The 16,072-nt window shown below is 45.8% G+C and overlaps 1 protein-coding gene, 1 non-coding gene and 1 pseudogene across 2 annotated transcripts; 2 read left to right on the top strand and 1 right to left on the bottom strand.

The window, feature by feature from the left end:
- Positions 1 to 271: 271 nt before the first annotated feature.
- LOC139019089 (U6 spliceosomal RNA) lies at positions 272 to 374 on the top strand. The gene has a single exon (XR_011472990.1). It is a non-coding gene; the product is annotated as a U6 spliceosomal RNA (small nuclear RNA).
- A 6,261-nt stretch (positions 375 to 6,635) lies between these two features.
- LOC139019035 (L-lactate dehydrogenase A chain) lies at positions 6,636 to 15,295 on the top strand. Its single transcript, XM_070428189.1, has 8 exons — positions 6,636 to 6,741; positions 8,746 to 8,895; positions 9,526 to 9,643; positions 10,411 to 10,584; positions 11,786 to 11,959; positions 12,692 to 12,809; positions 14,159 to 14,282; positions 15,038 to 15,295. The coding sequence occupies exons 2-8, from the start codon at positions 8,770 to 8,772 to the stop codon at positions 15,200 to 15,202; spliced, it is 999 nt and encodes a 332-aa protein (XP_070284290.1). The 5' UTR covers positions 6,636 to 6,741; positions 8,746 to 8,769; the 3' UTR covers positions 15,203 to 15,295.
- LOC139017607 (glutathione S-transferase P pseudogene) lies at positions 10,959 to 11,724 on the bottom strand (annotated as a pseudogene).
- Positions 15,296 to 16,072: the final 777 nt, after the last annotated feature.

Genomic DNA, 16,072 nt, shown 5'->3' with positions numbered 1-16,072 from the left:
AGCACATTTGCCCTTTGATAGCCAGGGAACAGAGGCCTGGCTGTTCCGAAGCTGTGAAGCACCTTCGGAAAGACTGAGAGGCAGAGGAGTGTAGGGGAAGGAAAACTGATCCGGGGACTCGAAATCCACCAGGCTGCTTTCCCAGCTGTGGCTGGCCCAAAGCAATTACATTTTTCGAGGTTTGGCAGTCTCACTGGTAAAATGAGATAAAAATCCCAGCTCTGCTTTCCTCTCCTAGTTGAGGTGGAAATGCCATGAATGAATAGAAATGCTGCTCACTTCGGCAGCACCTATGCTAAAATTGGAATGGTGCAGAGATGAGCGTGGCCCTGTGCAAGGGGGACACACAAATTCCTGAAGTGTTCCACATTTTCTTTAAATATTATTTTTTTATTGATTTCAGAGAAGAAGGGAGAGGGAAAGAGAGATAGAAACATCAATGATGAGAGAGAATCATTGATCGGCTGCCTCCTACACACCTCCTACTGGGGATCGAGCCCGCAACCCGGGCATGTGCCCTTGACCGGGGACCCTCCAGTCCACAGGCCGACGCTCAATCCACTGAGCCAAACCAGCTAGGGCTGTTCCACATTTTTTTAAAGGGGTCAAATGTATAATGACAAAAGATTTGACTTTGGCCCTGGCCAGTGTGGCTCAGTTGGTTGGACGCTGTCCAGTGCACTGAAAGGTTGATGGTTTGATTCCTGATCAGGGCACATGGCCTGGTTTGTAGGCTCAATCCCTGGTGGTGGTTGGGCCGGGTGGGCAGGGGGGGGGGGGGGGGCGGGGCGCTTTGCAAGAGGTAGCCAATCAATGCTTCACTCTCGCATCGATGTTTCTCTCCCACTCTCTTCCTCTCCTCTAAAAATCAATACAAAAATTTATTTTTTAAAAAAAGATTTGACTGCCCTAGCTGGTTTGGCTCAGTGGATAGAGCGTCGGCCTGCGGGACTGAAGGGTCCCAGGTTCGATTCCAGTCAAGGGCACATGCACAGGTTGCAGGCTCAATCCCCAGTAGGGGGCATGCAGGAGGCAGCGATCAATGATTCTCTCACATCATTGATATTCTATCTCTCTCTCCCCTCTCCCTTCCTCTCTGAAATCAATAAAAAATATATTTAAAAAAATAAAATAAAAAAGATTTGACTTTGAGTAGTGGGCAAATAATGCAATATATGGGTGATATATCATAGAATTGTACACTTGAAACCTATATAATTTTATTAACCAATAAAATTTTTAAGGTTTGTAAGGCAGACTGTTATTAACCAATGTTACCACAATTTTTTAAAAGGATAATTATAAAAGCCACCCTAAGCTACGCACAAATGAAGGACCAGGGAGCTTTACTTAGCTGAGAGCGGAGCCTTCTCCTCGTCTGAACCGGCCCCACCACAGCCTGAGATCCCGCCTCTTAACAGAATCCCAGGTCCCCTTCTGGGACCCCTAGAAAAATGAGGTGGGGGTACCTTTTCACTCCTGCTTTGTGAGGAGTGACTCTGTACAGCAGTTTAAACAAAAACCCAGGGCCTCTCTGCCAAATTTCTGTGAGGGTGCTCTGCAGTCAGCAGCTGCACAGCTAAGGCTCCCGTTCCTCCCCCGACCCCTCCACCCCATTCCCAGGAAATGGCAAAGTCTCCTCTGGCTGTATTCCCACTTGTAATTGCTTTGATCTTTGATCCTCTTCGAATTGTATAGGTAATTACTTTTCTTTTTTCTTTTTTTTTAGCTAGGACTTGGAATATAATTCCCCATTTGGTAAGGTTTAAAGGTTTAAAACTAACTACACAGGAGTCAGAGAGATGGGTTCTGTTATCAGTAATCTGCTTTCAAAGCCCTGTGAGACTGTTTTTATACACAAATTCAACATCCAAACTGGAATTTTGGATCCAGTTTGGGAACTAATATAGGGGACAAGAGAATAGTAGGCATGGATTTCCATAGGTGGGGCTGGTTCCCTCCTTGACTGCCTCTACCCCAGGAGCAGCCCCTAATCATTTCCCAAAAGTGGGGGGGCGGAGCGGGGGGAGGGGGGGGGGGGCGGGGTGGGGGTCGGGGGGGGGGAGGAAGGAGAGAGAGAGAGAGAGAGAGGAGAGAGAGAGAGAGAAACACCCATGTGAAAGAGACACATTGATTGGTTGCCTCCTGTACACACCCCCGACCAACCAGGGCCAGGAATCAACCCCTGGCAACCGAGGTGTGTGCCCTGCCCTTAACCGGGAATTGAACCTAAGACCAATTAGTCTGAGGGCTGGTGCTCTAACCACTGAGCAACCCCGCCAGGATGAATATAGAGTTTCTGAGGTGGATTTTGTTAGGGGGTCATGTGAGGAATGAACTCTGGAGGTAATGACAGTCCAAGACAAAGAGGGAAATAGAGGCAGCATCTAGTACAGGGGTGGGCAAACTTTTTGACTCGAGGGCCACAATGGGTTCTTAAACTGGACCGGAGGGCCAGAACAAAAGCATGGATGGAGTGTTTGTGTGAACTAATATAAATTCAAAGTAAACATCATTACATAAAAGGGTACGGTCTTTTTTTTTTTTTTTAGTTTTATTCATTTCAAACGGGCCGGATCCGGCCCGCAGGCCGTAGTTTGCCCACGACTCGAGGGCCACAATGGGTTCTTAAACTGGACCGGAGGGCCAGAACAAAAGCATGGATGGAGTGTTTGTGTGAACTAATATAAATTCAAAGTAAACATCATTACATAAAAGGGTACGGTCTTTTTTTTTTTTTAGTTTTATTATTCATTTCAAACGGGCCGGATCCGGGCCCGCAGGCCCGTAGTTTGCCCACGGCTGATCTAGTACCTGAAGATAAGGCCTAGCCTAGAGGAGGGGAGGAGATGGAGGGGCGTGGGGTGGGGGTGGGGGGGGCAGATGGGGAAGGCACCCCAGGAGAACTTGAGGAGTGGGGCGGAGTCTTTGGCTTCCACTCCCATCATGTGAGAGATGGATGAAGTTGGGGGGATGACAGTACCTCCCCTCTAGTACCCAGGGCAGGCGCCTGCTGTCTTGCCAGAGAGGAGAAACCTCTGCTTTGGCACGTACACATCAGGCCCTGCTGGTCAGGGAAGGAAACAAATGAGGCCATCTGCATCCTGGGCCCTGCAACTCAGGAAAAGCCATCAGCTTTGCAACCATGAAAAAAGGTGAAAGAGTCTGCCTGTCAGTGAGTGTTCAGAGGGGCTGCGGGGCTGGTGGGACGTGTCCGGGAAATGTGGTGTTCTATGCCCATGTGGCTGGAGCGGTATATGTTCTGAGCTTCTTGTTGTGTATTATTAAAGGACAAGCTGACCTCCTTTCCCACAACCTCTCAACTACCTTGCTTTCCCCCTATCTCTTCCCATTCTTCAAAAACATCAGTGACTTCCACTGGCCACCAAAAAAAAACAACAACAAAACACAACAATTTCCTTATCCTGGCATTTAAAGCTAAAGACGCACCTGACACATCTGAAAGTTCCTGCCTCCCCTGCATTTACTCATGCTGTGTGCTCCGCTTTCTCCACGCCGGATCTTCCATTAACCTTTGTCTAGGCTGAGCTCAGATGCCCACCTTTTCCAAGAAGCCTTCTCTGGTATCTCCGGCCAAGGGGACCCCCTCTCTCCTCTGAATGTTAGAGCCATTTTTCTACTTCTGTTGTGACAGTGTTACACTCTATCTTGCATTTTAACTATTGATGGGATGCTGTTGGTCCCCCCCCCCCCCCCCTACTTAATGGTAAGTCTTGGAAGGCTTATTAGTCTCATTCATTTTTGTATTCCCAGCACCTGACACAGTACCATTTACATAGCGGGCACGTAATTCAACATACATGTATTAAACAAGTAAGTGTACATGCTGGGGCTATGGAGACAAATGAAAGCGTTTCTGTCCATTAGGAGCTGACAGTGAGGAAGAAAATACACAGCTATAAGAATCAATTTAATATCAAGCCCAAGGGACAGTATTTGGCCTAAGAAGATGTGGAGTTTGGGTGGGCAGAGATGGTGGCAAGGGGAAGAACATTTCGGGTTGAAGGAAACGGGCCCAAGTGGATGTTACCTGGCACATTTGGGCAACGTGGTAAGTAGCCTTGGACTGGCATATAGGAAGCATGAAGGCAAAACAGGAGATAAGGCAAGAGAAGGTATGTGGGCACTGGGTCCCATGGAGGGCCTTGTGTGCCTTTCCAAGGAATTTGGATTTTATCCTGGAATAAAATGGCATGAGGAGCCATTGAATGCTCTTGAGGAGGAGTGTGACAAATAGTTAGTGAATGGAGGAGTGAATCAGCACTGTGTTTTGGGTGGACAGCATTATTTGTCCAGGTCCATTTTAGAAAAAATCTTGTACTGGGTGCTGAGCAGCACCCATTCTCTGAGGCCAAGGATACCCTGATCAAAACCACTTCTGTGAGATTTTCTCTTTGAAAGAGGCCACCCCCCAAAGAGCACTTAGGTTGAGAAGTCTGTTTTTGGCCCCATGAAACTGTGTTTCCTGACCCATCCTATGGGCCCCCTCCCTCTGCTTTGGTTGCGGTACAGAAATTCTTTCTGTTAGATTGCATTAGTCAGGGTTCTTCGGAGAAACAGTGTGTGTGTGTGCGTGTGTGTTGTGCATGTGCATGTGTGTGCGTGTGTGTGCATGTGCGTGTGTGTGTGTGTGTGTGTGTCATGAGATTTAATGTAAAGAACTGGCTCATGGGACAACTATGGAGGATCTGTCGTTATCTGTAAGCTGGAGACTCAGGAAAGCAGGTGGTATACATTCTCCACCCGGTGGTGGGAAAAGACCAATCTCTCAGTTTCAAGCAGACAGGCAGAGATTGCCCACTAAATACCCACTGTCTCCCCATTGAAAAAAACTCAATCTCTCAGTTCAAGCAGACAGGCAGAGATGCCCACTAATACCCACTGTCTCCCATTGAAAACAACTTTCTGAACATGGGACTGGCTAGAAGCTCCCTACATAATTTCCTCACCTCTGTGGAGTGCGGAGTCAAGGAGTGGGGGAGGGACAACATATAGAGAAAAAAATCATACGCTTTGGGGTGAAGTCAGTCCCGGGTCAAGTACCTGCTGAAATCACTTATTAGTTCTATGACCGTGGCAAAGTCATTAATCTCTCTTAGCCTCAGTTTCCTTATCTGAAAAAAAAAAATGGAGACCATTATGACTGTTACAAAGAATTAAAGTGAAATGAGCGTGGGGATTGCCTAGCTTGCTGCCTGACACATAAGAGGTGTCATTAAATGGTATTTATTTTATTCATGTTTGCAGAGTTAGAGGCTATTGTTCTGCATAAGAAAAGGGAAGTTGTGCTTGGAGTGAGCTATTTTTAAGTGTTTTAATTTAGGGGACAGCAAACTCCTTACCCAGATTATCTTCAGAGGTCATCCCAGAGCCCTTCTGGTGAGGGCACTTACCTGTCTCCTTAGCCTAATACCCGCTCTCTGAGCTCTGGCCTCCTCTTCCCAGCAGCTGTGGTCATCTTTGGTAGGCAGGCAGGCAGGCAGGGGCCCAGCCTAACTGGGTGAGGACATTGTTGCAAACACTGGGGAACCACAGACACTGTTGCAATCTGCCCTGCCCTGAGGAACCCTGGAGAACCTGTGGCTGGCCCTCAGCCCTGCCAGCTGTGTGTTTCTGTGAGCACCTAGGTTTCTGGGCCTTAGAATGATGGGAAAACTGTTAGAACATGGTAGAGAGATGCCTTGCTTTTCTAGAGATGAGGTTAGAATTTTCCCTTCACAACCCAGAAACTCACAGTTATGGATTGTTCTTGCTTTGGTGTGTCCCAGGTGCAGGAGGAAATAGACTCATTTATGCCCTTGGACTCACTGTCAGATAGGAGAGCAGAGCCACACACCTCTAATGCCAGAGGGTTTGAGGGATGCAGATCAGTGAGGTAGAAGCAGATAGGAGGGAGGTACCAACGCTGTGGGTGTATGGGGTGGGGAGTACCAGGAGATTGGTAGTTTAAACAAGAGATGGAAGAGGAAGGCAGGCCAGGCAAGAGAACCAGCCTGAGCAAAGGCTTGGAGTGGAGGTAAAAAGAACATGTTTAAAAACAAAAACATAAAAAACAAACAAATAACGTAGACAGTTCCTGGGTGTGGTTGGAATGCTTGGTGCTGGGTGGGGTAGGCCAGTAGGGAGAGCAGACCGTAGGGGCTGAGTCCTCACTGTGAGTTGTGGGGCTTGGAAGGTTTAGCAGGAGGGGGAAAAGCAGGTCAACTTTTGGAGATCATTCGACTTAGGTGAGAAAGACAGACTGACCCTGTGCTAGGCATTTTCTTTCAACAAATAGTTGTCGAGTGACTATTTCGTGCCAGATGTCCTGGGCACTGGGAAATCAAGATTCAAATCAAGCCTTCTCTGAGGGTAAACTCCACATTTTACGGAAGAGGAAACAGGGTCGAGTTGATCCAGCTGGTGGCTCCGGCTGGGGTCTTTGTAACCGGAGGGCCGAGCGGCTCCGGGCGGCCAGCGCACGTGGGTCTGCCTGTGGGTCCTCCGGCTGCGCGCGCCGCCAGGGCCTCCCCACTGCCCGGCCCGGCTGGGAGCCCGCCCCCAGCCGGACCCACACGTGGGTTCCCGCACGTCCGCCCCGCTTCCCCCCGCCCCCCTGACGTCAGCCTCACCCTTCCATTTAAGGCCCCTCCCGAGCTAGGCTCAAAGTACCGGAGCTGCAGCCGCCAAGTCCGGATCCTCCCTCGCGCGCCACCGACGCCCGCCCGCCGTGCACGCCCGGTACGGTAGGGCCCGGCGCGCTCTGCGCCCGATGGGGCGGGCAAGCGAGCTGGCCCGGGCCTCTGTGGCCTGGCGCTACCTGCCCAGCGGTCCCCCACTCCCTGGGGGTGTAGGCGCTGTTTTCCAGAAGCATAGTGGGGAGCCCTGGGCGGTGGCCCCCGCCCGGCGTGGGCGCGGAGCCCGCCGCACTCAGCTTCTGCTCCCAGGGCGCACTATGGCATCGGGCCTGGCTGGGGAACGCAGGAGGTGGCCGCACCTAACCTGGGGTGGAAAGTCCAGGGGGATGCAGGACAAGGGTCTGAAGGGTGGGGTGGACCTCTGGGCTGGAACTCGGCAAAGGACCCCGTGGAGCCAAAAAAGCCTCAGCAGCCTGGGTGGGTTCCTGGAAGCCCGAAAGCCGCTGAGTCGGATTTTAACCCGGGGACTCTGGGGAAGCGGGCTCCCTGGGAGTGGCCGCCGCCTGTAGATTACAGAGCGCTCTCTGCGCCACTTGCATTTATTTATTAAGCAGCGACTGAGGTAGCTATGCTAAGCCCTGTGCATCAGCTCTCCGCGGTTCACACGGTCTATGGAGAGGAGAATCATCCCGAACCGTTCCTTCTGGCAAATGGGGAAGCCTAAAGCTGGGAGAGGGTTGGGGCGTCTCTAAGGTCACGGCAGGTGGCAGAGTTGGGGAGCACACCCTCTCTCTGCAGAGCTGCACTCCCACACGTGTCCCCGCATTGGAGGAAGTGCTGGAGCCCAGAGCTTAGGTTTTGGTGAAGCCAGGAGGTCTCTGGAGGGAGAACTGCTCCCTCCCCCCTGCTGGGCTGCAGGAGCCTGCAAGGCTGTCCAGAAATAGCAGAGATTTGAAAGGAGAGACCCGATCCCAGCCTGGCGACCCCGGCTGCTTGCCTGTAAGCCCTCTTGGATATTTGCCCGTTGGAACGCTGTCAAAACTAGATCCAGCGAATGCAGTGACGGGTTAGATGAACAGAGTCCAATGTGTGTTCCCTCCCAAGCTCTGGAAATCGAGGGTTCCATTAAGTGTTAAGCCTAGGACTCCAGGCCTCAGGCCTCTGTAGCTATTTCTGCACTTCCTGGACGACAAAAAGTTTCCTTATCCCGGGCCTCACTCCTTTGCAACAAGGATCGCTGCGGAAGCCACACCAGGCACCTCCGCGCCAGGGTTGGTTAGCAGCCCCTGGAATTGCGATTTAGAGCCTGGCTCTGGCCGGGCGCCAGGCCCAGGAGGCTGCCAGCCGGGCTTCACGTGGCTCCGGTCTGCTTCGGATTTCTAGCTAAGTCTAAAGTCTGACTCCGAGCTTGCGCCCTCTGACCCTCGGGGCGGGAGAGTGTCTCATCTTTTCTGCACGGGGCGGGGCCAGCGCCCACCTCTCTACATACTGCCCGCGGCCTCTGGACCTCGGTAGTCCAGTCCCAGCTCTGAAATGCGCAAGCGCTTCAGGTGGTGGGGGAGGGGCGGGCTGCTCAACTTCCGGGTCTGGGTATTACTACCCTACCCGAGGGCGCTTGGGGACCGCGCAGTCGATCCGATCTCCCCTGGGGGGGGGGGGGGGGGGAGTGCGCATGAGCAGAGCTCCCTGCCCGCCTCGCTGCCCCAGCGAGGCAGTTAAGCAGTTAATGGTACTTTTTGCACGTACCTCTGGAGTGGACGGCTCTTGGTGATCTTGTTTGAGGAAAGGCCGGCCCAGCTTGGGGTTAAGAGAGCAAGATGGGTGAACACTCAGGAGGATATACTTACACTCAGACGTCGATATTTATTTTACATGCGAAGGTGAGGTTTTTCCACACCAAGTTCCTAGCCAGACCAGACCAGACCCTGGCATTAGTTAGGCCTTTCACCTCGCCTTTGGCTGTCTTTAGGTTTGCCCTCTTCCCCCTTTTTAGTCGTTCCTTGTGATTTCTAGTGGCAGGTACTTCAAAAGGAAGTGAAATAAGCTTTTCCCGAACACCTTTTGGTTAAGAAGTGTGCAGTGACAGTTCATGTTTCCCCCGCAATAGGTTCCTTTTGGTTCCAAGTCCAAAATGGCAACACTCAAGGATCAGCTGATCGTGAATCTTCTTAAGGAAGAACAGAGCCCCCAGAATAAGATTACCGTTGTTGGGGTTGGTGCTGTTGGCATGGCTTGTGCCATCAGTATCTTAATGAAGGTAAGTGAGAGTCCATCACTCTGGAAGGCAAGGAAAACTTGACCCCACCCACTCCTCCACTCCCTAATAATTGCGTGATCACATTGTATATGCAAATATTGAGGTTCATGCACTCATTCAAAGAACTTTATGTGAAATAAACTTTTGAAATATGCTATGCCAAAAGGATATCAGAACCAAAAAAAAGTCAAGGTTATTAGACTGGCAACACAGTTTCTTAAATTCACTCTGCTGTATTAACATGCATGAATCGCCTACAAATGAGAGTCCCTTTAAACAAGCTAAAATTATTTTAAAGTAATTTTTGAAGGGAAACAACTGGTTTGGCTCAGTGGATAGAGCGTCGGCCTGCGGACTGAAAGGTCCCAGGTTTGATGCCGGTCAAGGGCATGTACCTTGGTTGCGGGCACATCTCCAGTGGGGAGTGTGCAGGAGGCAACTGATCGATATTTCTAACTCTCTATCTCTCTCTCTTTCTCTCTGTAAAAAGTCAATAAAATATATAAAAAATAAATAAAAATAAAAATTTGGAAGTAGCAAGTTTGATTTTTGTTGTTGTTGAAAATGTTTTATTTTTGAGGTGTTACCTTTGGAAGCAATTTTGATTTAACGAAAATTTTTGTGTTTTAGGACTTGGCAGATGAACTTGCTCTTGTTGATGTCATGGAAGACAAATTAAAGGGAGAAATGATGGATCTCCAACATGGCAGCCTTTTCCTTAAAACACCAAAAATTGTCTCTGGCAAAGGTTAATTTCAACACATTTATATTGTAGTCCATGCTAGACTTAATTGTTTACCAGGCTCAAAATCCTAGCTCTTCAAACACTTTTTTATGCAGGATAAGAGAGCCTTTGAACAATTTTGCATCAGTACCTACTGATACCGAAGTTTCAATTTATTTACTTTCCATATTTCCTTTTGCACACTAACATAATAATAGTATCTGTTTTGACACTTGAAAATCATTGACAACTTACCTGATAGGTATCTTCATTATCTTCATCCCTCGCTTAACCATCCTGTGCCATAGGGATCTAGAAGCAAGATGTACTTGACAAGTGTAAAGCTGCCTCTGCTTTTCTAAAAAGAAGGCCTGTTCCTGGGCTGATATGACCACAATTAAGTATTTAAGTAGAAGCAGGAGTGTGGAAGAGTATGAGCATTGAGCTCAGGTGGCCAAAAACTTGGCAATGTATCTCATTTGATATGAGAATCTATTAAGTTTTATTCCTTCCAGCTCCCCCCAGTTGTAGTTTAGTTACAATGTGACTAAAACAAAAAGGGGGCATTGATGTACTCTTCATCCATGTAAGTGGCCACAATGATAAAACTCCAAAAACTAAAGGAGAGAAGTCTGGGGGGCATTAAAGACATTTTTCTGCCATATATAAAAACCACTGTCGTCCCCCCCCCCCCCCCCCCCAAAAAAAGAGTTGATGGAAAAAATTTTTGCCGGCTAGGTATTGGAGATCTCTTAAAGGCCTTAATCTAATTATTGTTTTCTGTTGTCTAGACTATAGTGTGACTGCAAACTCCAAGCTGGTTATTATCACAGCTGGGGCACGTCAACAAGAGGGAGAGAGCCGCCTTAATTTGGTCCAGCGTAATGTGAACATCTTTAAATTCATCATTCCTAATGTTGTAAAATACAGTCCCAACTGCAAACTGCTTGTTGTTTCCAATCCAGGTGAGGTTTTTAATTGCATAACAATACATGAGCTAGAGTAAAACTGATAGTGTATCAGTGGGGTCCCTCGGCCTGGCCTGCACCCTCTCACCTTTCTTCCTGGGTGTGGATTTTTCTTTTTGTAAAACAGTTAAATTTAAAGCATGAAAGGGGATAGGTTACAATGCCTCTGAATGCAGTTGGAACTTTAAAATTAGTTATTTGTGCAAGAACACCTTGGATAAGGTATAAGTTTATGGCTAATATGTTATCCTCTTAATTGATACATAGCTTATTTTGATTAAATTACATTTATTGGATACTTAATGTTTTGCTATATTATACATGTTATAGAGGTTTACAAATATTAACAAAAACATTGACCATGATCATGATCAAGATCCATACAGAGCCCTATGTCTTTTTTCTCTCTTGAAAATTGTATTGGTCCTTGGGAAAGGGAGGCAGGCAACCCCTGCCACCTGCTGAGGGTGGCACAAGCCCTCCCTGTTTCCCATGGCTGTTGATGGGAGGCTCACATGCTGGGGGAAGGCACTTGGGCGAGCCAGGTAGGCCAAGAGCAGGGGGAAGGAGTCCAGGCAGTGGGTGGCCAGGGCCTGGTGATTCAGCAGCAAGTCCAGCAGGTTGTAGTTTGCGAAGGAGATCATGTTACCCATGGTTCTGGACAGCGGGGTCTCAAAAGACTTCAGGTGCCCAGATGGTTCCTCCACATAGTCCTCCTTGTCTGCCTATCAGTTGGTGTAGATGAAGGTGATGTATTTGCAGCAGAGCTTCTCCATGCTGTCACTCATCACGCCTACCAGTGTCTCCTCCTGAAGGTCCTTCGCATGTAGCCCGAGGGGAGCAGCTCAGGTGGTACAGGATGGCATTGGACTGGCACAGGGTGAGGTCTCCGGCCTGGAACTTGGGGAACTGCCTGTACAGACAGGAGGTCTTGAGGGAGCCCTGCAGCCAGCTCTCCTCAGTCACCACCTCTTCCTTCCAGCTCTGGGCCTGGCCAGCCAGCAGCACGTGATGGCCTCACAGCGCCCTCAAACAGGGAAGTAAACCATGGTGTAGGGCAGCATGGTGGAGGCGTAAACAAAGGCAGTGGCTACACCAGCAGCAGCAAAGCTCAGGCAGGCCTCCGCCATATATCTTCAGTGGCTAATCATTATCTAATCATTCTCCTGGTATCTTTGCCTAAATGTTTTCTTCACAGTGGATATCTTGACCTATGTGGCTTGGAAGTTAAGCGGCTTTCCCAAAAACCGTGTTATTGGAAGTGGTTGCAACCTGGATTCAGCCCGTTTCCGATACCTGATGGGGGAGAGGCTGGGAGTTCACCCATTAAGCTGTCATGGGTGGGTCCTTGGGGAGCATGGAGACTCTAGTGGTAAGCATACCTTATTTCCTCTTTCTGTTTTCAAAAGATTGTGTAAAAAATTGACAGTTTTATTAAATTAGAGCCTAAATTAGATATCCATTCATCAAGGTAGAATGGTTTTCAGAAATCTACTTTTTGTGTAATTTAATGCTAAGAATTGTTAAGATTTTAGCCATCTTACATGACATTTACCTGGCATGCAGGGTGGGGAATGAAATTTATTTTACTTCTTAACCATGGACATTACATAAGACCTCAATCACTCAATATCATAGCTGTTTATAATTGCCTTGCACTGTTTAGCCCTGAAAAGGTCAGTCAAGTCAAATAGAGAGTATGAAAAAATCCTATTATCACAGTGGAAGTGCTATAATTTTTGCAGTATTCTCAGTTCCTTATGCCATGATAATTCTCCTTATAATCTTATACTATCTTTATATGCCAATGTATGTCTATGAAGCATCCCAGTTGGTTAGGAAAATAGGTTAGAATATTGTAGAAATATTCTTAATTTTAAAATAAAATATAAACAAATGAAAATCTAAAAATAAGGGTATTGTAGTCTTTTTTTCATTTATTTTTTTTTCTTTTTCATTTCTTTTTATTTTAGGTATTGTAGTCTTGAGTATCTACTAAAAGGGGTAATACTCCCCAGATAAAAGAGAATTAGAAAAATGGGTCGGAATTACTAGTTGCTGACTGGTGCCTGGAAATAAGTGAATTTTGTACTGTTTCTTTTAGTGCCTGTATGGAGTGGAGTGAATGTTGCTGGTGTCTCCCTAAAGAATCTGCACCCTGATTTAGGCACTGATGCAGATAAGGAACAGTGGAAACAAGTTCACAAACAGGTGGTTGACAGGTAATATGTCTCATAATTTGGCAGCATGTGAGATTAAACTTTATTGTTTGTGTTATTGTTTAAAATATTAAAAGTTTACTAGCATTTGCATTTGAGTATGTTTTGTTAGAGAGAAAACTTGTTTTCTAAAGCCTTGTTAAAGATCATACTGTAAAAAGAGGTAAAGATATTAAAAATTATAGACATTTATTAATGCTACAGTCTATCTTTTGCCATAATTCCCAATTTATAGTATGATAAATCTTTCTGCTTATATTGTAAATTATTAAGTTAGATTAAGTCTACCCTATTTGAGATTCAGTCTTTACTTCAATGGCTTGTGTTTGTTTAAGTAAAACCTGTGAACCCACCGCACAACCCAAGAAACATTTACAGTAGCTATCAACTAACTGTAGTGTTTGTTGGGTTAGAATCACTAGTCTGCTGGTGCTTGGAAATGAGTGAAATCTCTGCTTCTCTCACTCATTCCTCCAACCCCCAGCTCCCTCACACTCTTGAGATAATCCTAAGTAAGCATGTTTATGTATTCCTGGATTTATTTTAAATCCAATGTTATATCTTAAAGAATCATCTATTTTGTTGCAAGACACTATAGTTATTTGTTTTGATAGTTATATAATATTTCAATGTATGAGTATACCATAGTTTATTCATTCTTCTGTTGGAGAGAATTGGGCTTGTTGTCAGGTTTTGGCTATTGCTGGCAATCCTATTATGAACATCCTTATACATAATATCCTTGTATACATGGAAAGATCTCTCTCTTTTTTTTTTTTTAAACATATTTTTATTGATTTCAGATAGGAAGGGAGAGGAAGAGAGAGATAGAAACATCAATGATGAGAGGGAATCATTGATTGGCTGCCTCTTGCACACCTCCTACTGGAGACTGAGCCCGCAACCTGGGACCCTTCAGTCCGCAGGATGACGCTCTACTCACGGAGCCAAACCGGCTAGAGCGAAAGGTCAACTCTTGTGTGAATAATGCATCTTTGTGGCATTATTCACTGTAAAGCTTATGTTCAGTAAAAGCTTTGTGTGTTGCCAAAACCGGTTTGGCTCAGTGGATAGAGCGTCGGCCTGCGGACTGAAAGGTCCCAGGTTCGATTCCGGTCAAGGGCATGTACCTGGGTTGCGGGCACATCCCCAGTAGGAGATGTGCAGTAGGCAGCTGATCGATGTTTCTCTCTCATCGATGTTTCTAACTCTCTATCTCTCTCCCTTCCTCTCTGTAAAAAATCAATAAAAAATATATTTTTTTTAAAAAAAAGCTTTGTGTGTTGTTTTTGTTTGTTTGTTTCTCTTATCTTACTTTTTCCTGCCCTTCCCTGTGATTTCCTACCCTACAGTGCTTACGAGGTAATCAAACTGAAAGGCTATACATCCTGGGCCATTGGCCTATCTGTGGCTGATTTAGCAGAAAGCATGATGAAGAATCTTAGGCGGGTGCATCCAATTTCCACCATGATTAAGGTAGGTCTATGTAGTGATACATTGTACTTGAATGTCATTTATATTTTTAAAAACAATTTCTTTTGAGAAAGCAATTAGATTAATGTACGTCCTCAGTCATTGATTTAAGAAATTAATGCACCTGTAACTTTCTTTTTTGGAAGAAACATGGGCAAGCATTAAGATTTATGTCCACTAGCACTGTGTTTAGCACATAGATACTTGATAACTTGTTGACTTAAAATCTATCCAATTATGTTCAGATGGGTGGAAGACTAAAAGAAACAGAATTTCTTCTTTTGGGAAAAATGGAAACCATTTTACAGTTACCAAAGTGTTATCAGTAAAAATTGGAAAGTACTATGGATAATAGCAATAGCTTAGATTTTCTTTTAGAATGAAATTTTTTCTTAAATTTTTTATTGATTGATTTCAGAGAGAGTGAAAGAGAAACATCTATTTGTTATTCCACTTATCTGTGAACTCATTGCTTGCTTCTTGTATGTGCCCTGACTGGAGATTGAACCGGCAACCTTGGCTTATCGGGACGATGCTCTAACCAACTGAGCTATCTGGCCAGAGTCTAGAATGGAAATCTTGCTGCAATTTTAATGACTTTATTTTACACTGTTGATTACATCCTAACTGAAAATCTGGAAAGGAATTTCTACTTATCCATTTATATCAAATAAGCTTCATAATTGTAGAGAATGAAAGTCTTGGGAGACCCCAAAATGTATAGAAAAAACATAAAGTATTTTTCATTTTGTCTCCAGGGTCTCTATGGCATAAAGGACGACGTCTTCCTTAGTGTTCCTTGCATCTTGGGACAGAATGGAATCTCAGATGTTGTGAAGGTGACCCTGACACCTGAGGAAGAGGCCCGTTTGAAGAAGAGTGCAGACACACTGTGGGGGATCCAGAAAGAGCTGCAGTTTTAAAGTCTCCTGATGTCCCACCACCTCACTGTCTAGGCTACAGCAGGATTTTAGTTGGAGATTATGCATATTGTCCTTTTTATCTGATCTGTGACTAAGAACGTCAGTTTCCTAAAGATAGAACTAGTAATGGTTCATAGAACCCAGCATCTGCATCCTGATGCTGGAGGGTCCTTATCTTGTGTAGCCCTAAACTGGTTAGTGTGAAATAGTTCCACCTCCTCAAAGGCACCACTGCCAATGTTGCTCACGCTACAGTTGCCCTTCAGACTAGATGTGTGTTCACTGTGTGTTATATAACTTGTGGTTCCTTTTTCTATAATTAGGCACATCCTGGGAGCCAATGTAAATCCAATATTGCATGTTTTGTGCATAACTGTTCTAAAGGATCTTATTCTGTGTACTATATGGATCAGATTAGTGTACATTGCCATATAATGTAAAAAGAAAAGTCTACATATAAATAATACAGCCAACTATCCAAGTGTCATACCAACTAAAATGCCAAATAAACCTTGAACAGTGACTACTCTGTTAATTTGTTATGATATAAAACCATAAAGCTACTATTCGTTACATTATTGGGAGCTACTACGCGTTATTCTTGGGCAACTGCAATGATTTTATTGGTTGATTTTAGAGAGGAAGAAACACCTATTTGTTGTACTAATTTGTGCATTCGTTGGTTGATTCTTGTAAGTGCTCTGACTGGGCACTGAATCCATGCACAACCTTGGTATATGGGACAGTGCTTGAACCAATTGAGCTGCAATGATTTTTTTAAAAATATATTTTATTGATTTTTTACAGAGAGGAAGGGAGAGAGATAGTTAGAAACATCGATGAGAGAGAAACATCAATCGGCCGCCTCCT

Source organism: Myotis yumanensis, unplaced genomic scaffold (genome assembly GCF_028538775.1).
Source record: "Myotis yumanensis isolate MYYU_CA2020_CCGP unplaced genomic scaffold, mMyoYum1.0.hap1 SCAF_10, whole genome shotgun sequence".
NCBI classification, from domain to species: Eukaryota; Metazoa; Chordata; class Mammalia; order Chiroptera; family Vespertilionidae; genus Myotis; species Myotis yumanensis.
This window is presented reverse-complemented; position numbering and strand designations above follow the sequence as displayed.